Source organism: Lepidochelys olivacea (assembly GCF_965140295.1).
Source record: "Lepidochelys olivacea isolate rLepOli2 genome assembly, chromosome: 11".
In the NCBI taxonomy this organism is placed as follows: domain Eukaryota; kingdom Metazoa; phylum Chordata; order Testudines; family Cheloniidae; genus Lepidochelys; species Lepidochelys olivacea.
In genome coordinates this window covers 62,928,501-62,955,834 of record NC_140421.1, presented here as the reverse complement: position 1 = coordinate 62,955,834, position 27,334 = coordinate 62,928,501, and the positions used below count along the sequence as shown (strand labels likewise).

Here is a 27,334-nt window from a genome sequence, read left to right as displayed (position 1 = left end):
ACGCTATATCTAAACACACATATTTAAGCAGTTATATCGCTTAACTTCTTACTAAATTTTTTTTGTTTTGTTTTTGTTTTTTGCTCTGTGTGTTTACGCTCTATTTGGATGGAAATTCAAAATCAGGGCACAAAAACATTTTAATATTGTTTAAGAGAAAAAGTTTATCAAAACATGTTTTGCATTTAATACTAACTTCACTAAACGAAGTATTATCTGTAGCTAGTGAATTGAACTGATTGTTTCTGGTCACCATGTCCTTCAAGATTTTAGAACTAGTAGATCTCATTCTCACATCTAGTATTTAGTCATAGATTGGAAAAGGAAAACAAGCTTGCCTGCTCTTACAACCTCCAGGTGCTTTCTTAACTTTGAGTGTACTAGTCATTAAACTGAGCTAGCTGAACAAACTGAAATGAAAAATGTGTGCTTTCTGTGCCTGCAGAAGGTGGCACTGTTGTCAAAAGCTGGGGTAGCACTTCAACAAGCTCTGGTTCCTGATGCTTAGTCATTAACTTCCACCTGTTCAGTTGTTGACTGTCTTTAAAACTTGGCACAAAGATACTGCTTAATATTTTTTGTATTTAATTTAAATTATTTCAACATAATATAATATATAATTTAGGCCTAACATAGATGTTAACTTCATATTTAATTTTAAATAGATTTGTTTTTAAAAAATAAGCCTGTATTTAATTTAAATTATGTATTTTTATCCACCTTCATAGAAATATCAGGATAGATCTTAATTGCTAAAATTTAACCCACTAACTTCTCTTGTATTAATTTTCAGCATCATGCTGCGACTACCTGCTGTCCGCAGGGCCTTAGCTGGTGTCACTCAGTCCACCAAAGGATGTGGTGAGTCTGCCTGCATTTTATACACAAGTGCATGAGAATCCTTTCCCTGCTTATACAGAGTGATACAATGCACGTAAAGAAGGCATTGTATATTGAGGTTATTATACAAATTTCCTACCATTCTCTGGGTTTTATATAGTGCTCTTGTTGCTGGTGGTGTTTGGATTGTACTAGCTATTATAGTTGTTTTTATAAATACAAATAACTAAGCACCCATCTTAGGCTTTGGAAGCTTTTACATATCCTGAAGTTAACAATGTTAAATAATGTGAAACATCCCTCAATAAGTTGCTCATACTACACTACCCTTTATTATTAACATTAACTTGCCAACAAACATAACAATAAAATCCTTGTACCCCTCAACCTGCATGCTTTCCAAATGCATTGAGGAGAAAAAATGGACTTTTGGTATGGCTGGAAGGTAACAACAAGTCTGGCTTTGTAAGAGCCCAATAGGAAGTGAATTCCATAGCCAACGGGCCTTCATGGAGAACGCCCTGTCTACGGCTCCCTCCCATTTAAAGCTACACTGAATCATGTGAAAGAAGAATGTCTTGACTGTGATTGGTACTAATGTCCTTTAAAATTTCCCTCATTCCCCCACACCACTCACAATGCACTGGAGTATCTAGAGATTGACTTTCCAGGAGAGATATAGAAACTCTAAACCACTTAAGCAGTCTGAATGGCTGAATGTTTACAGGTGTGTTATATTAGCCACTTCGACGTATTTTTTTTAAAATCCCCATAATTTGCCATATGAAAAACATTGCAATTGTCAAAGCAAAAAGAGAGCACACTTTAATATTTTATGTGGCATGCATTTAAAAAGCCATTTTGTGGGGGATAAAGCTATGTTATACCTTAAATCTGCAATTATCAGTGAATTTGTGTGAAAGATAGTGCAGAAGAAAACACATGAATTATCATGAATTTGCTTTTAAAAATTGACCATCAGCTATTCTCTGTATTTTTCCTCTCTCATGTTAGAACTAATGTCTCACTGAGCTTCACAAGTGATACCAGCCCTCGGCAATATCCACTTTGTTGTTGTTTGGTGGTGTTTTTGAAATTGTTAACTTACATTAATTATTGCAATGTTGTATTTTTACATAATGATCATATGCCTAGAGTTTTGATAGGCATGCTGAAGAAATAATGAAGAATTGAAGAAATAATATAAGCTTTTGATCGCATCCTAGTTCATAATGGTTGAAGACATAGCAATGCCAACTGTGCTAGATGAGATGCAATGAGGAATAAGAATTTTAGATAAGCTAATGGAAATCAGGGTTATATTTTTTTTGTTTGGTTTATTCTTGAAATAGCTGGTATAATAGGTGGCATAACTGTCAAAACATTAGTAAGTATTATGTAAGAAATTTGCCTGCAGTAATCCTGTCTATGGATTTTTATGGTGCCCATCACCAGGATATCTACATGCCAACTTCTTAATTAAAGTAGCCTCCAGTATGTGGACAACTGACTAATAAAATACTTTTGGAGCACAGGTTTGGGTGTTAACCTTTCTGGTCAACCAATTAGAATAAAGATACCAAGAATACTGCGTATCCCATTTAGCAGTAACTTAAATTCTCAGGTTTTTTTTTTTCTTGTATCTTTTAGTGCGTACAACCACTACAGCAGCCAGCAACCTGATAGAGGTGTTCGTTGATGGGCAGCCTGTCTTGGTAGAACCAGGAACTACAGTGCTTCAGGTAGAAAAAATTCTAGACCAGCGTCTGACTACCTGCTGCCCCCCAACCCCCCCAATTTGTAACAGTATATTGTCATTGTGTTACACTTCATGTAACTGAACACTTTGCGTGTCTCATGGCAGTTCTGTGTAGGTGGTTTTGCTGCCCACCAGAGAACTTAATATGGGATGATCCCTTGTAGAAGCTTTACATTTGAGAAAGCAAAATCTGACCTGATTAGCTTAAAGAAAGGTGTGTCAGGAGGAATTCAAATTGATAACTACTATAGTGCTGTAAATGGATTCAGACAAGCTTTAACTAAATTCTAGATCAGCGGTGTCCAATACGTTCGCCACTAGCCACACGTGGCTAATAGGCTATTGAATTGTACTACTGCTCTTCTTATAGTGGGCTGAGCTGGACTCTTTGAGAGCCCTCTACTCTGTGCTATACTTAATTAAATGATATGCAAGATATAGCTTCCCTTCCTGCCCCAGATCTTGTAGCTCAGAACTCCATGTATGCCTTTGCTGTAGTTTCACTCTTCCTGGCCTGAGGGGGAAAAAGAGTCTGAAGTCAAAATGGGATTCAGACTTTTCAAAGCTATGCTTAGCATTGCAACTGGACCACTATTTTTTTCTAAACTAACTTTTTAGGAGCAATGAGAAGGGACCAGATACGGAGAAATGGCACATAAAGTATGCAGCCAGGGTTCATTTCAGAGGGCAGAATTGTGTCTTGGTTCAAGTTACATTCAGATGGTTGTGGCTTTACAATTCCCAGCTAGTAGCCCAATGCAGTATTTCTCTTAGGCTCCATTGTTGCTTAATCAGCTGTACCTCTCTGCTCTACTGACATGAGACTCTTTTTTTGTAGAAGTTGATAGTGAACCAAAAGTTCATATTAATGAATTAATAATTTAATAATAATTATAATTAATAAAGTGACATCTATCTTCATTTTGAATACCTCTGCAGCATCTAGTGGCAGTGTTATTTATTTAGTGTAAATCCAGGATCCAGTTAAATAAAGGATTTTTCATGGGGGAGGAGGAGGAGAGGGAGCATCATGCCTCTAGCCCCAGCTTTTCTCCCTTCCCCAGCTCTGCCTTCAGCCCAAGCTTCACTGCTGAGGAAGCCTTGGCTGTGCAGTAATGGGGTGGGAGGGTGGCACAGATAGATTCTGTTAATGGTAAGGGGGGCGTGACTGGAACCACTGGGCTTGGGGTTATGCTGGGGAAACTGTTCAAAGGCAATAGGTAACTTAGATAAAATCCTTTTTCTAATACAATATAGAAATGTAAAACCTGAGGTTGCATCTTTGTTTGTTTGTTTGTTTGTTTTTCTGTGTAACTTGTATGTTTGCTTTCCTTTACTATTTCATCTTTGAATATGTCGTTTTTCGATTAAATAAACTTTGTTTATTTTTAATCCTAGCAAGTCTCTGGTACAAACTTTATGAGTGTGTGTCCCAAAGTGAGCGGGTATAATAGTGGGAGCTGGTTCTGGGATGATGAACCAAAGGGGAACTGTCTGAGTGTCTAGTTGTTAAGAACTTGGGGAGGATGGATTTCGGGAGACTCTGGACTGGAAAGGCTGTTGGTGTCACCAAGAAAGGAATAAGTAGGCTGGTGGAAGCCAGGGTGAGACCTTGTGCTTGTGGGCAGAGTCCCGGTGTCAGGAATCTGAGCCCAGCATTAAGGCATACCAGCGATACAGGGCAGGCAGTTACAGAACTCCTTACTGATCTGCGTAATCTCCAAAACGTCACAACTCCCAGATCCTTTTCTGCTGTACTTCTGCCCAGCCAGTTAGTCCCTATCTGTGCATTTGATTTTTCCTTCCTGAAAGGTGTAGTACTTTGCGCTCTCTTTATCTAATTTAATCTTGTTGATTTCAGACCGATTCTCCAATTTGTCAAGGTTGTTTTGAATTCTAATGTTGTCCTCCAAAGTTGCTTGGTGTCATCTGCAAGTTTTATAAGCATACTCTCTACTCCATTATCCAGGTCATTAATGAAAATGTTGACTAGTTCTGGACCCAGGGCAGATTCCTGTGAAATCCCACTAGATATGTCCTCCCAGTTTGATAGTGAACCATTGATAATTACTCTTTGAATAGTTTTTCAAACAGTTGTACCCACCTTGTAGTAATTTCATGTAATTCACATTTTCCTAGTTTCCTTATGAGAATGTCATTTGGGACTGTGTCAAAAGCCTTACTAAATTTTCTCAGGGTTTGGGCTTCTTCTGTGAATGTGTGAAGTGGCACTTTGAACCACTATAATCTTCATGGCACTCAGTGAGATTTTAGTGGACATCCATGTCATATTTTACTGTTTTGGGGTTTCTTATGCCTGTCTTTTTTTTTTTTTACTTCATATCTTCTACCACTTTCCAAATTCATTCTTACTTTCCTTCTTCCTGTAAGTCTTATTGGAGCTTTCCTCCCCTGTGTACCTTTCTTGATATAGTGCATACTTTCTTGTGAGTTTGTTACTGCAGAACAACAAAATACAAATATTCTTTTTATTACTGCAGTTCTTAATACACTATCTACTGAAAAGGGGAGAAGAATTCTTTCTCCTTGGGTCCAATTTTTCTGTCACTCCCCAACTCCTTATTTATCATTATTGACTTGCTACTCTCCCCTTTGGGCAAACTTCTGGAACTAACCTTGCATAAGCCGAAGAGATATACAGTGAGCACACACTCTGTGAAAATCAAAACAATTTTTAATTCTTTGATGAGAAATTTTAGAATTGAAAATTCAGTTGCATTTCAGTTGAACCAAGGTCATAAGAGCTAATTCGGTAGCTTAATTTTCTTTATTTCTTCCTTTTCTAGGCCTGCGAAAAGGTTGGAATGCAGATACCTCGCTTTTGTTACCATGATCGATTGTCTGTTGCGGGAAACTGTAGGATGTGCCTTGTGGAGATAGAGAAAGCACCCAAGGTATGTAACTCTTCTGTACTGAAATTGTATTATTTTCTAAGAGTTTGCAGGACTCTACTGAAAACTTGAAGAGTAAGTAATTGCGAAACAACTTGTAGTTATAATGTGGATGTTGCAAGAAGATTATTTTTCTGCATTTATCTACACCCCAAAATGTTATGTCCATTTGTAAAAGAATGGCAATGCTTTACTGCAGTGGTTTTCAACCTTTTTTTCATTTGTGGACCACTTAAAAAACTTCAAATGGAGGTGCAGACCCCTTTAGAAATTCAACACGTGGTCTGTGGACCCCTGTCATAGAAGTCGTAAAGTGAAAACTATCTGAATGGAATTCAGCTACAAATGTTGTCCGTGCTCAGCACGCCATTTGGCCAGGGGCAATACCAGCCTCTTCCTGGTGGGGGAGCTGACATGGGCCTTAGCCCCTCCTTACTACCAGGCCCTGCTCCTCTCCATGCCGCCTTCTCCTTCCCCTCCCGGCCCCATCGGAGGCCAGAGCTGGGCAGTGCTCACAGCCACCTGGGTTGTGGGGGACCCAGCTCCAGGACTGGCAGAGCCTTTGGGAGCAGTGACTGCAGGGAGTGGGGCCCAGCAACCTTTGCTGGAGTGGGTCAGTCCAGGCTGCTGTGCGGATTCCTGGGCCCTCCACCTGTGCTGAGCGGTGCATCCCAGTGGGCAGGGACATGGACTGGGGGCTGCTCTTGGGCACCCTGGGCAGGCACTCTGCCTTCAGAGCAGGGCAGCCAGACAGTGGCAGCTGCTACGTGGAGGGGGTGGGGGGGGCTGAAGTAAATTTTTGAGTGGCTGTAATCTCACAAGTCCTCCCCCCGCACCACCCTGCATTTGAAAGGGCACTAAACTGTGGGATTCTGTGGTAACACCACCACTTCTGGTTTTGACCTGTCGGTGGGGGTATTTGCATTCTTTTGACTGATTAGAGAAACAGAGTGCCTTTTCTGGCATCTGACACTTTATTTTCATAGGGCAAGTCTACACTACCAGGCTGCATCAGTGCAGCTGCTCAGATACAGCTGCACCGCGGTAGCACATCTGGTGAAGACATGCTATGCCGACAGGAGAGCATCTACCATCGACATAGCACCGGTGTGGACATTGCTTAGGTCGACGTAACTTATGTTGCTCAGGGAGGTGTCTTTTTCACACCCATGAGCAACATACCTTAAATCGACTTAAGCGGTAACATAGACCAGCTCATAGTCACTTTTCGCAGACCCCTTAGACCAGGGTTGGCCGACCTGTGGCTCTGGAGCGACATGCGGCTCTTCAGAGGTTAATATGCGGCTCCTTGCCTAGCCGCTGACTCCGAGGCCGGAGCTACAGATGCTAACTTTCCAGTGTGCCTGGGGATGCTCATTGCTCAACCTTCTGCTCTGCCCCAGGTCCTGCCACCACTCTGCCTCTTCCCCCGAGCCTGCCATGCTCTCACTCCTCCCCCATCCCCACTAGAGCCTCCTGCGCACTGCAAAACAGCTGATTGCGGCAGGTGGGAGGGAGAGGGAGGTGCTGATTGTCGGGGCTGTGGATGGGAGGTGTGGCTGCTGACTTATTACTGTGGCTCTTTGGCAATGTTCATTGGTAAATTCTGGCTCCTTCTCAGGCTAAGGTTGGCCACCCTTGCCTTAGACATAGTCTGCACCACCTGGCGGTCTGCAGACCACAGGTTGGAAACTACTACTTTATTGTATATCTTTCAGAAATACATGTTTATACTTTGTTATAATCTTTCAAAACTCACACTATAACTGCAGGTGGCCATTTGATATACAAACTAGGGCCCTGAACTTGCCCTGGATCTTGCATGGATCTAACTGAATGATTGGGGCCTACAACTTAGTCCCTGACTGAAATGGCAGTTTTTTTACTAGCCCTCTGTGTTACTGCATTATGTGTTCATTGAAGTCTGTGTACCAAACTCCCATTGACTTCAGTGGTGCAGGATTCAGTGGTGAGCCCTGTGTCAACAGCACAAACTTTTTCAGAGTTGCATTCTCTCCTTTTGGTGCAGTGTAACTTTTTTTTTCTTTTTAAAATGAACAAAATAGGCTAAAACCACAAATGAAATCAAAACTCCTAATGATCATGGCAAAATTAACCGCTTAAGTCTCAGATTCTCAAAAAGAATGTGAGAGAAGACTTCAAAACCAAAGTCAATTATGTTTTTACATTGGGTAGATTTTCTATGTTTTGTGGCAAATATGTTTGTATCCTGTATTTTCTACAAGATGTTGGATTAATAACCAGTTTATATATGAATAATTCACTCTTTGCTGTAAGAGGAGATCTCTTGATGCATTTTCCTATTATGATTGCAGCCAGTAGCTGCTTGTGCAATGCCAGTAATGAAGGGTTGGAACATACTGACAAATTCTGAGAAGTCCAGGAAAGCAAGGTATCTGCATCTGACTTCATGTACCTGCTTATTTTATTATTGGAAGAGAAGGCTGTGTAGTCTATTGCCTAATTTAACAAATATGCAGTAATCAGCTTTGATTTTTTTTTAAATAAAGACACTTAAAGTACTGCTTTTAACTTTATTTGCAATGTACTATAAAGCTGTCTGTAGAGAGAGTTTACTTTCTAGTTAAAATTTTAAAATAAATCCATGTCCATGCAATTCTTCCCAGTCTCTTGGCTGAGAATGCTAACAAGGGTGGTAGTGATGATCCTGGTGTTGTGATGTGGCTAGGCTACTACATAACCATTTGATTGTAACAACTTTTAATCACCTCCAAACTGTGGCAAACACAAAACGGTAACCTGGAGATGAAGGCCCATTTCTCATTACTGTTACCCAGGTCATTCAGTTAGCCCAGTCTGTTGTTTTTTAAACACAAATTGGCATTTTAGTGATAATGACACAAGTATCTGTTTTTAATGCTCTGAAGGCTTTGTCTGCCATTAATAGTCTAGACTGCAGGGTAAAAATGTATAACTGTGACACTAACTCTGTAACTACTGACACCAACAGAGAGGGTGTAATGGAGTTCTTGCTGGCAAACCACCCATTGGACTGTCCAATCTGTGATCAGGGAGGAGAGTGTGACCTCCAGGTACAAAGTCCAGTTCAAGTATTTTACACTTCTTATTTACTAACATTTATCTCTTTAATTGTCTTAGGTGAAACTACATTTCTCAGTAACATGGGTTCAACTATTTTTTGTTACCTATTCTAGGACCAATCAATGATGTTTGGCAATGATAGGAGTAGATTTTTAGAGGGAAAACGTGCAGTTGAAGACAAGAACATTGGCCCACTAGTCAAAACAATTATGACTCGGTGTATACAGTGCACTCGGTGTATCAGGTAATATCTTTCTGCTTAGATTCTCCCCCGTTATATTTTTCCATTGGAGAGAATACTATCTTTAAAATATTCATTGTTGCTAATGCATCATGAAAAATGCTAAACCAATGGCATTCAATCCTTGGTCTCTTACGTGATTGCAACCAAGGTGCAAGGAGACATGTTGGTGTCTGATGGAGACAACCAACTGATTTCTCACAAACCACCAAATAACTGTCAGACAGTACCAACTAGAGATGACCAAAGCAAGAAAATTGAACGAAACTCCAAATTCAGAGCCAGCCCTGTGGTTTATATTCCAGAGCAGGTCCCAAAATATGAAGGGACCTTTTCTTCAGGTCTGGTTTGTATGAAACTGTAGTCTGAAACAGCCGTTGTCCCAAGACTGTGACCTCAAGGTGACAGCAGTCTGAGGCTAAAATCTCAGGAGGATAGCTTTTTAGATTTCAGCATCATTTAATGTGAACCTGAACTTTATCCAGGTATGGATCAGACACAGTTTTCTCTGCCTATCTTGTGTGAGAAATTCTGGTTACTGCTTAGCTGGGTTCTATTCAAACTGATAATCAAACTCCATTAAACCAGTTGCCAGTTCCTTGAATCACCTTTCTCCTCCCACCCCAATGAAATTCAGCAAGCTAGTATTCCTATATGTGAACTGTTGCTGGATATGTCTTTGTGTTTATACACACACAGTATAATTGCTTTTTACTATTTCCAACTATTAGTACCATAGAATCATTGTATTATATACATAGGGACTTTCTAATCTATTTAGATGCCTGTCCTTTTTTTTTCTGTAGGTATGTCTTCTCTTCCAGAGACTGATACTGAAAGATAAAAAGATTAAGAATTAAAAACATGTAATATTGATACACATATTTTGTTTTTTACACTTTATTTGCATCCAACAGGTTTGCTAGTGAGATTGCAGGGGTAGATGACTTGGGAACAACAGGCAGAGGAAATGAGATGCAAGTTGGCACTTACGTTGAAAAAATGTTTATGTCTGAGTTATCAGGCAATGTTATTGACATCTGCCCAGTAGGAGCCCTTACCTCCAAGCCATATGCCTTTACTGCCCGTCCCTGGGAGACACGGTATGTATTTTAAGTGGTACATTGAATGCAAGTTAATGTCTGTTTATCTTTCTTATGCTCTTTAATATTTACTCACTATAAATATTCATACTACTATTGTAAGAGAAATTGAAAGTGCTGTAACAGACTTAATTTTTTTGGTTTTGTGTTTGTCTCTGATTTAGATTGAGTTAGTTACTTTGACTGATGCCAAGTCAATTAAATTGAGGAGTACATTCATCCTATAGATGTTGGTCATTCTAAATTACATATGTTTATATCTCTAGCAGTTTGGGAGGCAGGAGGATCAAAATAGTCTCAGACTTCCAGCTCTCCCTAAATTGTGCCAGCGGTTGAATCTACGGTGCTTAAATGAAAGATCAAATTCTACAGTCCAGTGACTGGTGAAAGTCTGATTTACAATATAGCTTAGGAAACAAATCTTTAATGTTAGATATATCTGATAATGCTGAAAACCTACATACAACATTTGTGACCTTTGACTATAGACTTCTATTGCTTTTTGAACAATCACCTAACAATGCATGAGTTGTACGTTTCTGTGCCTTTTCCTCCCCACAGAAAGACTGAGTCCATTGATGTTCTTGATGCTGTTGGAAGTAACATTGTGGTGAGCACAAGGACTGGAGAAGTGATGAGGATTTTGCCAAGATTGCATGAAGACATCAATGAGGAATGGATCTCTGACAAAACAAGGTACAAGTATATATGTATTGTTTTTAAAGGGGCATTTTCACAGTGTACCAGAAATACTGTCTATAGCACTGACCTCTGAGTTCTACACTTGATATTTTAAAGGCATTGTTGGCAAACTAAGAATTTTTTATATGATGCTGTAAATATATATATATATTTTGTAGTCCTTGACTGTAGTAACGTTTAAAGTTTTTGTGGCTGACAAATTTGTTTTTATATGTTGAAAGGGGAGAGTTGACACCTTCATTTTATTTCCATTCAAAAGGTTCGACTTTTGGGTAATTTATTAGTCTGTCTTCATGATAGGTTATTCATTCCAACTGTTTGTGATATCCGAACCAAAGGCTGCTGTGGTTTTGGTCACATTTCACTCACTCTGTAGACCTCTGCGTCACAATTAATTATATTGCCTGTACTATAAAAGCACATCTTCTTCTTAGTGTTTTTAATAGTGCTCATGTGGCTTTCTTCATCCAGGTTTGCGTACGATGGTTTGAAACGCCAGCGGCTTATTGAACCAATGGTCAAAAATGAAGAAGGGCTGTTTGTTTACACCTCCTGGGAAGATGCCCTGACTCGTGTTGCTGGAGTGGTAAGAAATATTTGCATGTCTCTCTCTTTTTTAGGGTATTATAATACTTCTGTGCAGCTGGGCAAATTACTGTACCAGTTGATCTGAAGCCTAGGAAATCAAATAATGAAGACTGGAGACACCCATCTACTGTTAATGTCTTACTTTGTAAGAATAATGTTGGAGAATTATACCTACTTAGAAGACAATTTGTTTCCACTTAACAAAATTCATAGGTAATGAAGAAATTCAGAAAAAATTACTCTGAGTTCAGGTGTGGTACTTTTTTTGGAGAACTTTTGGTCCTCTGTTCTGGAATAACTTTATAAAGATTTTTTCATTAGATACTGTCTAAAATCTTTTGGATTATTTTTAGCGAAGGTACTAGATTAGATTGTACACTAATGATTATACGAGGCTAATTTTTCTCCTCCCAATTATGCTAACTCAGTTTTAATTTAAATAAAATATTGTACTACCCCTATAGAAATTTAGGAGGAAGTGACTATTCCCAAATCTATTTACCGAGATAGCACAGTTTAATTCCATGAAAAAAATCTTCAGATATGCACTATCTTCCCCCATCCCCAACCTCCCAAAACAGTTACATTGTGGATTGGGTAGGTCTGGTTTAAAACTTTCTCTGTGCCACTAATTCTTCTGTTAAGATGTTGTACTGCATGAATGTTTCATTGCTCTTTAATAATTGTATCTATTCTTACACCTTTATCTGTTCTCGTTTTTGAGTACTTTGCGTGGTGGTAGTGATAGAGGATTTGTCTACTACTAAGTTGCAGTTTATTTCACTTTTTAAAAAATGAAAAGACAGGTCAAAATTCTGACTTACGTCATAGCATTTTTACAGGAGAACTGTGATGCTATCTGTACTTTCTCAGATGCTGTCTCTGCTTCATAGCTTATTATTTTGAGTGTGTGTGGGTGAGAGCGAGAGCGTGTGTTTTCAGTTGTTACTTACAGATATGTCAGACAGATCTTGTTCCTCTTTGTACAGCTGCAGGATGTCCAAGGTAAGAATGTGGCTGCAATTGCAGGAGGACTGGTGGATGCAGAAGCACTGGTAGCTCTAAAAGACTTACTGAATAGAGTAAACTCTGACACTCTGTGCACTGAAGAGGTCTTCCCTAATGCTGGAGCTGGGTGAGATAACACAGCCAAAGTTTATACTTTTCTTAATTATGTTTTCCAATTAGAGAGTATTAATACATTCTTAGAGATCTTGCATATGAATTGTCCAGTAGCTAATGGCATATTGATAAACTATGAATCATTTCATGATAAAATTCTGAAATCTGCCAGGGGTAGAGACATGAAATAAAATAGTAGACCACATCTAGAATATTACTGTTCCGAGTCTGCATGTTAGAGTGGATGGACTGGTAGGTTCTACAGTAATAGAGGTGCAAATCTGATAAATATGGGACAACCGCAGTTCGGTAGTAGAGTACAATAGCTTTTTGCTGTCCCATTAGATTACTGTGCTATAAACTGATCTCTTTAGCCAGCTTTACTTTTGTGTGCTATTGTGAGAACTATACCTGTAGGGCAGCCATAATACTCTGTGTTGATATCGACATAAATCTAGCAATGAAGTTGCATTTTCCAGTCTACGAAGGCTGACAGCATCTTATATTGGTAGACAGCAGAAAATGTCTACATTGTAGTAATTTACTGCTACCCATCTGTAAGTGGGTGTGTTTTTGTTTTGGATTTGGTGTGGTATCATTGGCATCGAGCATTCTCTTCGTTCTTTTTCCTGTCTGAAAAAATAATTTGTAGATCTAAGTTTACTTCACTCCACTGTCATCCCTGCTACTGACTTTACAACTCCTTGTCCCCACTCCTCCTGTTTTTCTGACGTAAAGATAATTTCTTTGTGTTCTTATATTATAGCACAGACCTACGCTCTAACTACTTGCTTAATACCAAGATTGCTGGAGTGGAGGAGGCAGATGTCCTGCTTCTGGTTGGCACCAATCCACGCTTTGAGGCACCCCTGTTTAATGCTAGAATTAGAAAGAGGTTTGTATCTTTATGGAGATGAGGTAGTCCATACTTACAAAGTAGGGGCTAGAGCCACCCATGTACACCACTGCAGTGGGGCTCTGTGTGGGTGCAAGCATTCACCTAGGCAGATCCATTTGCAGGATGTAATCCTAGTTTTTTGTCAGGTTTCAGAGTAACAGCCGTGTTAGTCTGTATTCGCAAAAAGAAAAGGAGTACTTGTGGCACCTTAAGACGATGAAGTGAGCTGTAGCTCACGAAAGCTCATGCTCAAATAAATTGGTTAGTCTCTAAAGTGCCACAAGTACTCCTTTTCTTTTTGCTAGTTTTTTGTGAGGGGTCTGTGTGGGTGTGTGCGCGCACATGCAGACAACAGGGTCTTTTCCCCACCTCCCCCTTCGTTGCATAGATTATATGCCATTAACTCTCTCAACATTAATGGGAGTTCACCTGCATCAAGGGAAGAACAGACTAATAAAAAATCCTCAGATTTAATTTTTATAGAAGGTTATTTGAAGCAAATTCCTAAAAGGATGCCGCTTAGTGCTATCACTACACAGAGTGAAGTTTTAAAATTATTGTTGCTGTAGTAAGTGTGACCTGATGACTTGTAATAAGTGATGATATAGTTGACTTCATTGCTTGAAAAATAGGAATAAGAAAAGTGATTAATCTGTCTTTGAAAATAAAATGTTTTTTAATCAGATGAAGTTTAGAATTTCATCCATTTTGATTTGGAAAAATACATTTTGGATTTTAAATGTAACTCAGTTGTTTAGTTCATCCAATTTACCATATTAAATTCTAGAATTTAAGAGGATTCAAGAAAAATTACATAACTTAAATCCTATATCTTATTAGTTATTAATAGAATATGCACTGGTAATTTTCTATAACTGGCCAACAATTGGCTGGGGTAAAGTAAGCCACAAATGGCAACATCTCTTATCTTGAGTTGTACTTGCTTTTGCTTACTTTTTTTAATATAAAGCAGTAGGTTCCAGTCTCCTAATAATAGTGCCAGATTTGAATCTGTTTCATCAGTTGCCTTTGACTAGGTGTGGGAAGGTGTGGGGGAACACCTTAAATTCTTTAGAGAGAGGCAAACATACAAATTGCAAATTTAGGAAATATGTACAATTAAATTTTTGCAAACCTCGATTTCCTGGTACCTTTTTATCATCATTTAATGATATGCCAGTCCTCCTCACTGTTTTGGGATGACCCAATGCACTTAACTGATTTTTTTTTAAATTTGGTGATTATAAAATTTTGATAGAAAAAGGGAAAATCTCTATAACTGCATTTGATGGAATTTTTTAATGGCTTTTTATAATTTTAGTGTAATGAGAGGCTGCAAAAAACTAAAGAAATCTCTGGAGGATTGTATCTTCTTTCTAGTCTGAATCCCTCCCCCGCTCCTCTCCTCTCCCTCCTATCACCCGCACTGAAATGGGTAATCCCTAAAAAGTGTGAGAGTGAGTGCTGCCTCACAGAAATGTATAGGTTACTTAGTTTTCCAGGAACTCTCCCCTACTGCATATCATCTTCACTCTCTGTGCAGTTAAGAGCTGGGCTGTAGGTCACGCAGAAGAATATATTTAGTAGCATTCTGAGACTACAGGATATCATAGAATATCAGGGTTGGAAGGGACCTCAGGAAGTCATCTAGTCCAACCCCCTGCTCGAAGCAGGACCAATCCCCAATTAAATCATCCCAGCCAGAGCTTTGTCAAGCCTGACCTTAAAAACTTCTAAGGAAGGAGATTCCACCACCTCCCTAGGTAACGCATTCCAGTGTTTCACCACCCTCCTAGTGAAAAAGCTTTTCCTAATATCCAACCTAAATCTCCCCCACTGCATCTTGAGACCATTACTCCTTGTTCTGTCATCTGCTACCACTGAGAACAGTCTAGAGCCATCCTCTTGGGAACCCCCTTTCAGGTAGTTGAAAGCAGCTATCAAATCCCCCCTCATTCTTCTCTTCCGTAGACTAAATATCCCCAGTTCCCTCAGCCTCTCCTCATCATTTTTGTTGCCCTCCGCTAGACTCTTTCGAATTTTTCCACATCCTTCTTGTACAATGATATCATTGTACCAAAGAAAAATCATAGGGCCTAATGCTGCGTGTACATGTGTGCAGATGTTCCATCGAAGGCACTCAGAGTGCGGAACCCAGAATATGTATTATTACTGAAGTGAAACAACTATAGTAAAAAGATTATCTACATGGTAATCACAAAATTGCACTTAATTGTACATGTGCAGAAAAAGGTGAGATTTAAAAAAAAAGAAACTTCTGTAGAATTCCATCAGTATGCCTTGTCATTAGAATCATCATCTTACTGGATTTGGCTAACAATCTTTCTATGTCTTAACAGTACAGCCCAATCCCATTGGCCTGGGGACATCTAAAACTTTTGAATAACCAGGCATTCAGATAAACAGAAGTGCTATTTTGAATTGCATTTTCACTGACCTAGTCCTGCCAAGCTGCTGTTTCTGCTGAAACAGAATTCGGTCTTGGGGCTGGTCTATCTGAACAATTAATTAGTGGTAAAGTGGCATGTGATTCTACCCAGCACTAGCCTATTGCAGACTAGCTATCCATGTGGACCGTGCTGATGCGCATTAACAGTTTGTGCTTTCATCTGCTTCTGAGATCAAAGTGCATTACAGGGTTCACATGGTCAGTTAGTGTGGGGTAGACTTACAGCTCAGCTTGCTGTGATCTGATTGTGTAAACAAGCCCCCAGGGCTTGTCTACGCTTAAAATGCAGCAGCAGCACAGCTGCACTGCTTCAGCAAAGACGCTTCCTATGTCGATGAGAGGGGTTCTCCCATCAGCATAGATAATCCACCTTCCTGAGAGATGGTAGCTAGGTTGACAGGAGAATTTTCTGTCAATTTAGCATTGTCTACATTGGGGTTAGGTTGGTTTAACTGTGTCACTCAGAGGTGTGGATTTTCACACCCCTGAGCAATGCAGTTATACTGACCTACCTTCCTAGTGTAGACCAGGCCTCAGTAATTGTAGTTAGTCGTTTGGAACCGCTATACAGATACAAACTCATTGATTAGCACTAAGAGGTTAAATGAAGTTATTAACAGGGTGATCAACAGGGCTACGTAGAGGAGACACTGTGGATTTGGATATATTTTTGTATAAATGGAATTCAGAACTGGAATTATACTGTATTTTGTTCTTGCTATATTTCCAGCTGGCTTCACAATGATCTGCAGGTGGCTCTTGTGGGCAGTGCAGTGGATCTGACCTACACGTATGATCATCTGGGAGATTCCCCACAGATACTCCAGGACATTGCTTCAGAAAAACACTCCTTCATCAAGGTATGTGCTTCTTAATAATGCACCTATTCAGATATGTCAGAATATAACTATATCTTTCACTGGTGCAGTGTTTAGAAGCTCTTTCGGAGGGCGGTTTTCACTGATGTAGTAATGGTTAAAAAGCAGGGTTTCTCTATAAATTGTTTAATATGCTCACCATAAAGCTGAGGTTTGAAAGTTCTTTCCAATGTGTGAAACTGAAACGTTCATGATCATAAATCTCTAGCACGTGTCCTCTTCTGAGTGAGCTGAGTTGTCCCTTCCAGCCGCTGTTGTTTCCAGTTAAACAATTTCTAGCTGGAAAAGGCCCAGAACAACACTGCTTTGGCCGAGATAACATAAGTCTTTGCTATAGCAACATCTGTAGGTTTTTGCTAGAGATAAAATAGATGGATGATTTCAAAGCTGCAGCTCTGCTTGCTTGAAAGGATAGTGTTTTAAAAACACTGGATTTGTTTTCTTTCATGTTCCATACTACTGTAACACTATTCATAAAAAGAAAAGGAGTACTTGTGGCACCTTGGAGACTAACCAATTTATTTGAGCATGAGTTTTCGTGAGCTACAGCTCACTTCATCGGATGCATACAGTTTCCACGGTATGCATCCGATGAAGTGAGCTGTAGCTCACGAAAGCTCATGCTCAAATAAATTGGTTAGTCTCTAAGGTGCCACAAGTACTCCTTTTCTTTTTGCAAAGACAGACTAACACGGCTGTTACTCTGAAAACTATTCATAAATAATTTCTTGGAAATCCTGTTCTGTACCAAAATTCAATGTCATTGCCTTAGAATGAGAATTCATTCTTTTTTTAAAATTGTGGGTTTTTTCCCCCTCAGGTCCTTAACCAGGCCAAAAAACCAATGGTGGTGGTAGGCAGTGCAGCACTTCAGCGCAGTGATGGAGCAGCTATCCATGCTGCAGTTTCCAGCATTGCACAAAATGCTAGGACAAAAAGTGGAGTTGGTACTGACTGGAAAGTTATGAACATCCTTCATAGGTTCGTTCTACAGCATTTCTACAGCCTTTCTGCTTTACCTACCTGTGGTATATATTAAACTCTTTATGCCAAGTGTGAAGACTTCTCAGTACAAACACACGGGTTCTAGCTTGCCAAGGCTTATATGTGGAATTAAGCAGCACCTAAAACTAAGAGACAATATAACCTAGCAGAAAAGCTTCCATAACCTCTGTTTCATGATTTAGCAAGCATTTCAGCTAGTCACTGGGACTGTTAGCACAGAGGCAAATTTGGGTTTAGAATAGGAGAGGGGTTAACAATATAATACACTATCGTGCCTAGCAGGACATACAGACAACCAATGCTACTTGGTAAGCAAATACTGTTTACATAGAGGAAAGGCAGAATTTCAATAGTGCTTAAGAAGACTGGTAATTAATACTTCTCCTGCATTGTATAGTTCTCCAGGTAAGATTTTTGCCTTTTTTAATCAAGTGGTCTACTAAATTAGTGTTCCCTGTTAACCAGGTGTATTCTTTTGTGATTTGATATTAAAAGATCCGGAAATTATCCAGATAGTCATTTAAACTACTTATTAAGATAATTCTTGCTAATGAGCCTGTTTGCTATCAGGAACTAACTACTACTTAGGGTATGTCTACACTACGAAATTAGGTCGAATTTATAGAAGTCGGTTTTTTAGAAATCGTTTTTATATATTCGAGTGTGTGTGTCCCCACAGAAAATGCTCTAAGTGCATTAAGTGCATTAACTCGGCGGAGCGCTTCCACAGTAGTGAGGCAAGCGTCGACTTCCGGAGTGTTGCACTGTGGGTAGCTATCCCACAGTTCCCGCAGTCTCTGCTGCCCATTGGAATTCTGGGTTGAGATCTCAATGCCTGATGGGGCTCTTTCCTTCATGCCCTAGGAGATTTTGACAAAGGTTTTGGCATTTCGAAAACTGGAATGGAGTTCTGATAGCACGGATTCCTCTCCCCATACAGCAATCAGATTCCGTACCTCCCGTTCAGTCCATGCTGGAGCTCTTTTGCGATTCTGGGACTCCATCATGGTCACCTCTGCTGATGAGTTCTGCATGGTCACCTGCAGCTTGCCACACTGGCCAAACAGGAAATGAGATTCAAAAGTTCGCGGTTCTTTTCCTGTCTACCTGGCAAGTGCATCTGAGTTGAGAGTGCTGTCCAGAGCGGTCACAATGGAGCACTCTGGGATAGCTCCCGGAGGCCAATACCATCGAATTGTGTCCACAGTACCCCAAATTCGAGCCGGCAAGGCTGATTTAAGCGCTAATCCACTTGTCAGGGGTGGAGTAAGGAAATCGATTTTAAGAGCCCTTTAAGTCGAAAAAAAGGGCTTCATCATGTGGACGGGTGCAGGTTTACATCGATTTAATGCTGCTAAATTCGACCTAAAGTTCTAGTGTAGATCAGGGCTAAGGATAACAAGAACCCTAGTTCCATCTAGTCTGTTTTCTGCTTAAGACTGTAACTGAGATACTTTAAATCTGAAACACCTGTTTGTCAATGCCTGTAAAGGAGAATATCTTGAGTGAAGTTACTCTTTTACATGAGTGTAAATCTGGAGAGAGTAACTCCATTGAAGTCAATAGACTTACACTGGTATAATGAGGGAAGAATTTGGTCCCCTGAATATAAATTAAATATACAACACTGATAGCAAAGAGAGAAAATTCACATTAAAATATTGGTGAAACAAAAATAAGTCATTCTCTCCAAATACTACATTTGAAAAGGCATGTAGTATGAGGTACCTTTGGGTAGTCTCTTCTGTATTAAGACTTCCATGCACATACTGTAGAAATCCATAAGAAAGGTCAATCATAAGAAAGTTTGGGTGCTCCAACAAAAGGTGCATTTGTAATTGTAGCAGATAAACATATGTAACTATTTATTTTATTTTATTTTATTTATTTATTTTTAAATGGGGTGGAGGGCACTCAAAAGGGCTCAAGGGTGTAAAGGTCAGTTTCCTTGATTTTAAAACCAAAGTATTTGGAAATTCCATATAGGGATCGTTGGATGGAGGACAAGCTGTGCATTTTTCCAAAAGGGGTAGCAATGTTAACACAGCCTCCAAAACTGTCCAAAAAAATAGCTGATCTAAGCTTAAATCTATTTTTCCCCAGCATTACCCTGTTAACAAAAAAAGCAAACCTAATCTCCTCCTCATCATGGGTGAGTAGATTAATGCAAGGCTGCATTAATGGCACAGAGTCAACTTAACTTAAAAATTATGTTTTTTCTTTTTGAAATGTTTGCCTATTAGTACAGGTAACACCTAATATTACTATAAGCGTATAAATAGACTTTTTTTTCCCTTCCAATTTAATGTATTTGACAACACTCTGTATGGAGAATGTGACATTTTGCAGGTGTACTACAGAAACTCTTTAACTAGGGCTGGCCAGAAAATAAGAATTCAGTTGTGAAATGTTGGTTTTGACCCTTTTTTTTTTCGTTTCACATCGGGACAAGACCGATCTTTAGCTATATTTTTTTGTACACAATTTTGAGCCGCACTCCAGAATAGCCAAAAGCCCAGTGGTCAGGATACTCGCCTGGGATGTGTGGGAGACCCACTTTTAAGTCCCTGCACTGCCTGATCCAGGAGAGAGACTTGAACCTAGGTCTCCTGCATCCCAGGTGAGTGCTCTAACCACTGGGGTGTAGCTCTCTGGTTATGACTTAGATGTGAGAGACCTTCCTAACAAAAGTAATCAAAACTGACTTAATTTGTGTGTTTCAGCTAATCAGTATTTTCCAATAAATGTTTCATCAAATTTCAGATCAGCATTACTTTTAACTGTGTTTTTAAAAAAAAAAAAAAGACTAAATGTCAAATTGAGATGTATGCCCCTTTTAAAATATTTCAAAGTTGAAAAGGAAATGTGGGGGAGAACCTGACACTTTATAATCTTTAATAAGTCTGTCTGTCTTTGCAGGGTTGCAAGCCAAGTAGCTGCTTTGGATCTAGGTTTCAAACCAGGAGTGGATGCAATCCGGAAGAACCCTCCCAAAGTACTGTATCTTTTGGGGGCAGATGCAGGTTGCATAACACGTCAAGATTTGCCAAAGGATTGCATTATCATCTATCAGGGTAATTAGAACAAATAATTCAAGAAATACTGCCTCAAACAATTTAACCAGTAGGACACAATTATGAATATGACTTCACATGCTTTTTATTTTTATCATCAGCTTTAGCGCAAAATATTTTTAAACTTAATTTGCTCACACGGCACTGACATTCCTCCTTCTCACCTCTGTTGGGAAATGGAAAAAATGTTTGAACTTAACTGCTGCAGGGAGAAGTGACTATTTCATATTTTAGGAAAACAAACCTTCCCACTGGATACCTGGGGTTATTGGCAAAAAAATACAAATTGGTTTACCCTCTTGATCATGGTGTCAAATCTACTAATGGAAGGCTGTTCTCATTCCAGTCCATGTCACAAAAGTAGTAATTACCAATGATCTAGATACCCATGTTTTCCCACAGCAGTCTTAGCTAAGGCCAAGAATTGAATGGATATGATAGTTCAATCTCCATTTTTGACACTGGTTGTGGTCCAGCTAGGCTACTTATGTTATGGACAAGTATGACTTTAATCTCCAGGGCTGTCAGTCTTTCCTGAACAGTAAATTTACTCAAGCAAAAGTTCAGAAGAAAAATTCCTTTTTAAGAGGAATACAGTAGTTCTAATGTGTTCATACATCATTCCTCTTGAATTATGCTTACAGATGCCCTATAGTTATTCCTGTGTAGCTTCCCGTCAGAACTTGGCTTTCCTCTTCCCATTTTTTTCCCTCAGGACATCATGGTGATGTGGGCGCTCCCATGGCTGATATTATTCTCCCAGGAGCAGCTTACACAGAGAAATCTGCAACATATGTGAACACTGAGGGCAGGGCCCAGCAGACAAAAGTAGCAGTAACACCTCCTGGCATGGCAAGAGAGGACTGGAGAATTATTAGAGCCATCTCTGAGGTACTGTAACTGTATTAGAAATTGAAAGCTCTAGTAAGAATCTAAATGGAACTTGGAAACTGTTTACAGTACCTTTTTTAGAATGCAGATTTGTGTTCAGGATTGTAGGTACAAAGTCTCATGGGAGTATGTGTGGGACTGAATTAATATGAAGCAAGACTGCCTTTAATGATGTCTGTGGGGTAAATGGGATTGTGTTTTCCACTCTGAGATTTTGACATTATTACAGCTCCTAGATATGCTTTGAGAATGTATAATGGATGACTTTTAACTGCAGCAAATTCTGTTAGCCAAGGCAGGATTCCCTAGAGCAACCTGGAGGACAGACTGGGAGCATGCTTTACTGCTTCCCCGAAAAGGAACAGTGTGGATCCCCTGACAGTATGTGTGCTGATAACGTGTGGTAGGGCTGAACACATCCTAACTGGCCCTAGGAGATATGGTTTATCAACCACGGTCTCTTGTAGTGTTGTCCTGAATGCTGTAGAGAGATCTGACTCTACTGCTTGCATGGTAGAAGAGAAGCCACGCTTCTGTCCTTGTCCTTCCCCTCTTCCTTGAGTAACAGACAGACTCCAGCTCTTAATATCCAGAAAACTTAATTACTGGCATCAAGAGATCAACACAATATGTTGCAAATTAAGCACAGGACTAGCACTTTAGTCATTCACTCCTCAAATTAGTGGAGCTTTTCTCCCTGCTTCATTGTAGATATTTGAGTTAATGTTTAAATACTTAATATGTATTGGCCAGAGGACTAGATTTGATGGAGTCTTGTGGCTTTTTTTTTTTTTTTAAAGCTAACTGGTGTGACCCTCCCTTACGATAACCTCGATCAAGTAAGGAACAGATTGGAAGAAGTTTCTCCTAACCTGGTCCGATATGATGATGTAGAGCAAGCTAACTACTTCAGCCAGGCGAATGAGCTCTCCAAGGTATGAACATTTAAACTATGAGCATCAAACTATGTAAGAGGCTTGCTTATATGTAGTACTAAGCACACAGTGCACTGTACAGCAGGAGAGCGTAGTCAAAAAAGTACTGTGGTAACACAGTCCTGCCTCATAGGTGACTGCTTAATCTCCTAATATACCTTCTTTCTTTTCCATTGCAGTTAGTGAATCAACAGTTGCTTGCTGACCCTCTTGTTCCACCTCAGCTCACAATTAGAGATTTCTATATGACAGGTATGTGGTCATAGCCTTACTTGATGAAAGTAGAATTGTATTAACTCATCTCACTCTTATAGCTTTGCTGTGTTATTTCATTAGAGCTACATTATAACACACAGATGCATAATTAATTAATTGTAAAGGTGCTTCCAGAATATTAAGACCCCTTAAAGGGACACCCACATACACCATGCTTCTGTTTGGAAAATTTTGTACCTACTGTTCTTACCTGAGATATCTAAGATCAGAGGGCTGAATGCTACAGACTTGTAATCCTTATTCAGCCAAAATTCCCAATGAGCTCAATGGAAACTTGTACGAGTAAGGTCTAGAATTTGGTCCTGTATTTTCAACTAAGTGTGTGTGGGGTTTTTTATATTCCCCAGATAAAGATTTTTAGTAAACCATGGGGTTTTATGACTTTAGGTCTCTCCGTAGGTCTATTGGTTGTGTTCTGAAATGAACACTCAATACCAAAATAAATGTCTTTGCAGATCCAATCAGTAGAGCATCCCAGACAATGGCCAAGTGTGTGAAAGCAGTCATTGAAGGTGCTCAGGCAGTAGAAGAGCCATCCATCTGCTGAAGAATGTAATCACACCACTACCAAAATCCATCAGATATTCTAGTAATATGTTGGTATGACTAACTTTCAAAAAACAGTTATTTTATGGTGTTACACTTTATGTTCACATCTTCATGAAAACAGTTCAGATCACCTAATATGGGGCTATCAGTGTGCTTGGAAATTAAACACAACACTCAATTTATTGGACCTAAAAAAATATGAGTACGGTGATTGTGTACAAACATGGTAGATTATTAAAATCAGTTAATTTCCTATGTAAATGGTTTGTATGGCTTGTGATTCTCTTGCATAAAAATAAAGATTTAAACATAAATCTTAAACAAGTTTTTAATGTGACAAAAATTCTGGAAACCAATCTTTTACTTCCAGTGCATCTGGAAATCTCAATTATTTGACGCTTTTAAACATCCATTGTAGTTGCAAAGATTCTACCATTGTATACAGAAGGCAAAACCCATGTACTACCACCCTGAGTGACACATGTCCTTCCTCTTCATTCAAATACACCCATTTACAGCTCTCAGCACTAAGAACTAATAGATTTGCTGATGCTTGTATTCTTTCATTTGGTCAAGATCGGAAAATACGTGCAAGAAATAAAATCTGTATGGCATGTAGTCTTTCAGTGATGCCTTTCTTCGGTAAATTGCTCTCTATTTAGAAAAAGTGGAAGATTGTCACACACAAAAAAGCCCTCAAAACAAAACCTGAATCACTTACCATGAGGGAGGTTGCAGTGATTAGAGAAGGGGCTTATTCCTAGAGTACTTTAAATCTGGACTTGATCTCTTTTCTCCCTGCATTACTCCATTCTGTTATAGAAGCAATAAAAGATGTAGCTTCAGAGTGACTTCAAGTGTTAAGTCGCATCAACTTGAAGCCCCAAAAGCTGCCAGTTTGCAAGGTAAAGAAAGGAGAGTTTGCATTATCTGAAAACGTTCATTAAATGTGTCAAATATAAATAGCATACTAACTTATTTTGAAATCATTTAAAAAAAAAAAAAAAAGACTGCAAGTCATTGATTTTCTGCATCCTTCAAATTCAGTCTTGGACTGAGTACCACCAGCACCTTGGCTGACAAAATATTGTTACAGGCAAGATTCCTGAAACTGAAAGGCATTTACAGCAGTTTGGGCAAAAAGTTAAGTAGCCTATCCTGTAGTTTGCTATGTGCAGGCTGAATTGCTTTCAAAGGGTATGGCTACAGGGGGATAAAAACCCCACAGCTGGCCCAGGTCAGCTGACTCTAGCTGCAGGGCTAAAAGTTGCTGGGTAGAGATTCAGACTCGGGTTGGAGCCTGAGCTCTGAGACCCTCCAGCCTCCCAGGGTCCCACAGCTTAGGCTCGAGCCTGAGCCTGAATGTCTACATGGCAATTTTTAGCCCTACAATCTGAGCGCTGAGAGCCTGAGTCGGCTGACCTTTGCCAGCCACAGCCATGCAATGGGGCTTTTATCCTCGTGTAAACATATTCTTATGGGCATAGCTTTATTCTTTCTGAGCCAAAGGTAAAACCATGTTAGTTATGTAGTAAGTCTCAAACTATTGCATCATGAGACACTTGCTTATTCATCTGGAGTGGAATTTTTCAAAGTCACCTAAGTGACTTTTGAAAATCTCATCCCTTGCTCCTGTAGTATGCAGGCTCGTAAAGGTTCTGAGCCTTTAAATTTGAAGATAACATTCTGAACATGAATTTATGTAGTGTTAACTTAGAACAGCTCTAGGAAAGGCATGAACAATTTAAAGCCCCATCCTGATGCTCAAAGCCTGATTAAAAAAGAAGGTAACTTTAACATTGAGTTGCACGCATATATTGCATGTGCAAATGGACAACCAAGGGGCAGAAATAAGTGATCATGAATGTCCCACATCTTTCCCTGCCAAGTGAATGGCTTTACAATGTAAAGCTGTGTTCTACCCATAATCTTTGAAATAGCCACCAATAAGAGCTCTACTGATTGTGTTCAAATGTTTTAATCTTTTGTCTTCCTCCCCTTGCTTGTTCGTTCTTTGTTGCCTCCTGTTTTTTACCTCTTAGAATGATTTTTTTGGGATGGGTTTCAGCGAGACGTAGAAATGCATTGAAATGCCTATTTCCACTGTCACAAATGGTGGCAGCTCCTGAGCTGTGTAATGTGTATTAACTGCTACAGCAAGAAAATCCCCTATTTTATAGTTGTGAAATGTGGCTTTTTTGTAAAGGGGGGAGGGTGGGAGAGAAAGCACACACCCAACTGGTAAATCCTAGACATGTTTCTAACTCAAACATATCAGAAGATACAGTGTAGAAGGATACAGCCAAGGTCTAGTAAAACTGATGTACCTAGTGCTCCTCAGTTGCTAAGGATGTTTATAGCCCTTAGCATTAAAAGGAAAGGATTGGATTTAAAATACTTTAAAATGTGTCCCTTGTTTTCCTAATACTGATGTGACTGTTTGGGCTGCGATACCCCTCAGTCTACCCATTCTGCCAGCATAGGTCCCTTTTAATCTGTTTTGCTGAGTCAGGCTCTTAAAAGCTACACACACACGGCAGGGCCACACCCAGCTGCAGATCAGTTTTGGGAAGACTCATCTTAAGGGCCTTGTTCCAGCACTCAGATGTCCAACTCCCTTGGAGTACAGATCCAAAGATATATTATGACATTCGCCGCTTCCCTCAGTGTGGAAGAGGGATGTGCACACTTCTTCCCCCCTCCCCCCCCCCGTTAGAAATTGCATAAACCGGGTTATATTATAAACCAGAAATAAATTGATTAACTGTAACAGGTGTATTTTAAGTAGTTAAGGAGGTAGCAGACAGAACAAGGCTGATTACGAAGAAAATAGAGAATGCAAACTGAGCTTAATACACTAAAGAAACTGGTTATATGTGAGTTCTCACCCTAAATGTCATTCAAATAATCTTCTTCACAGGCCAGATGCCCTTCCAGCCTGGGCCTAGTTCTCTTCCCACCAGAAACATGTTAATACTTTGCAGCAGTTTGAGGCACGAAGTGTTGGGATATGTCTCATTTAATCTTTTTTTCAGAAATGCTTTCGCTGGCTAACAGAGCTGAAAGAGACTACATCTCCCAGAATACAACATCTGCATTTCCTGTCTGCTGATCTTGCACGAGCAGCATTACCTATCACATGACCACTTTAGACTAGCTTTGCCTTTCTCTTCATGCTTATGCTCATCTGCCCAATAGTCGAACACCTCTTCCCCCACTAAATCATCAGGTAAATGCAGTTGTCAGTCAGTGATTTTAAAGAACATATTTAGGGGAGGGGGGTAGAGGAGAACCTGCCACATTTCAAATTTCTCCCTCATATGGCCTTTTCTGCACTAGGAAAAGAAAAGATGTATTGCTAACTAACTCAAGGTAAAATGCTAGTGAAGACAAGACAGTTTGTTGTTTTCACATGAGTTAGCAGGTTGAGTTAAATACTAGGCTCCCTCAGTCTTTAACTGACCTTCTAACTTCCAAAAATTATAAACTGCCTTGACAACAAGGAGTCCTTGTGGCACCTTAGAAATTAACAAATTTATTTGGGCATAAGCTTTTGTGGGTTAGAACCCACTTCATCAGATGCATGGAGTGGAAAATACAGGAGCAGGTATAAATACACGAAAAGATGTGAATTGCCTTACCAAGTGTGAGGTTAGTCTAACGAGACAATTCAATTGACAGCAGGATACCAAGGGAGATTGAAGTGGTAATGAGAGTGGCCCATTTCAGACAGTTGACAAGAAGGTGTGAGTAACAGTAGGGGGAAATTAGTATTGGGGAAATTAGGTTTAAGTTTTATAATGACCCAACCACTCCCTGTCTTTATTCAGGCCTAATCTGATGGTGTCCAGTTTGCAAATTAATTCCAGTTCTGCAGTTTCATGGTGGAGTCTGTTTTTGAAGTATTTTTGTTGAAGAATTGCCACTTTTAGGTTTGTTGTTGAGTTACTAGGGAGATTGAAGTGTTCTACTGGTTTTTGAATGATATGATTCCTGATGTCAGATTT

The 27,334-nt window shown here is 39.6% G+C and overlaps 1 protein-coding gene across 2 annotated transcripts in view; it reads left to right on the top strand.

The window, feature by feature from the left end:
• The window catches only part of NDUFS1 (NADH:ubiquinone oxidoreductase core subunit S1), a 29,407-nt gene extending 5,462 nt beyond the window's left edge, over positions 1 to 23,945 (top strand). For both annotated transcript variants that reach the window (XM_084643113.1, XM_084643114.1), the window contains exons 2-19: positions 794 to 861; positions 2,491 to 2,582; positions 5,407 to 5,514; positions 7,848 to 7,924; positions 8,504 to 8,585; positions 8,709 to 8,839; positions 9,754 to 9,939; positions 10,501 to 10,635; positions 11,113 to 11,227; positions 12,219 to 12,364; positions 13,118 to 13,246; positions 16,450 to 16,579; positions 17,418 to 17,578; positions 20,522 to 20,676; positions 21,392 to 21,567; positions 22,368 to 22,502; positions 22,682 to 22,754; positions 23,234 to 23,945. In XM_084643113.1, coding sequence (XP_084499239.1) covers positions 798 to 861; positions 2,491 to 2,582; positions 5,407 to 5,514; positions 7,848 to 7,924; positions 8,504 to 8,585; positions 8,709 to 8,839; positions 9,754 to 9,939; positions 10,501 to 10,635; positions 11,113 to 11,227; positions 12,219 to 12,364; positions 13,118 to 13,246; positions 16,450 to 16,579; positions 17,418 to 17,578; positions 20,522 to 20,676; positions 21,392 to 21,567; positions 22,368 to 22,502; positions 22,682 to 22,754; positions 23,234 to 23,325 — 2,187 coding nt within the window. In that variant the 5' untranslated portion in view covers positions 794 to 797 and the 3' untranslated portion in view covers positions 23,326 to 23,945. The remainder of the gene's footprint in view (positions 1 to 793; positions 862 to 2,490; positions 2,583 to 5,406; positions 5,515 to 7,847; positions 7,925 to 8,503; positions 8,586 to 8,708; positions 8,840 to 9,753; positions 9,940 to 10,500; positions 10,636 to 11,112; positions 11,228 to 12,218; positions 12,365 to 13,117; positions 13,247 to 16,449; positions 16,580 to 17,417; positions 17,579 to 20,521; positions 20,677 to 21,391; positions 21,568 to 22,367; positions 22,503 to 22,681; positions 22,755 to 23,233) is intronic.
• The last annotated feature ends 3,389 nt before the right edge of the window (positions 23,946 to 27,334 follow it).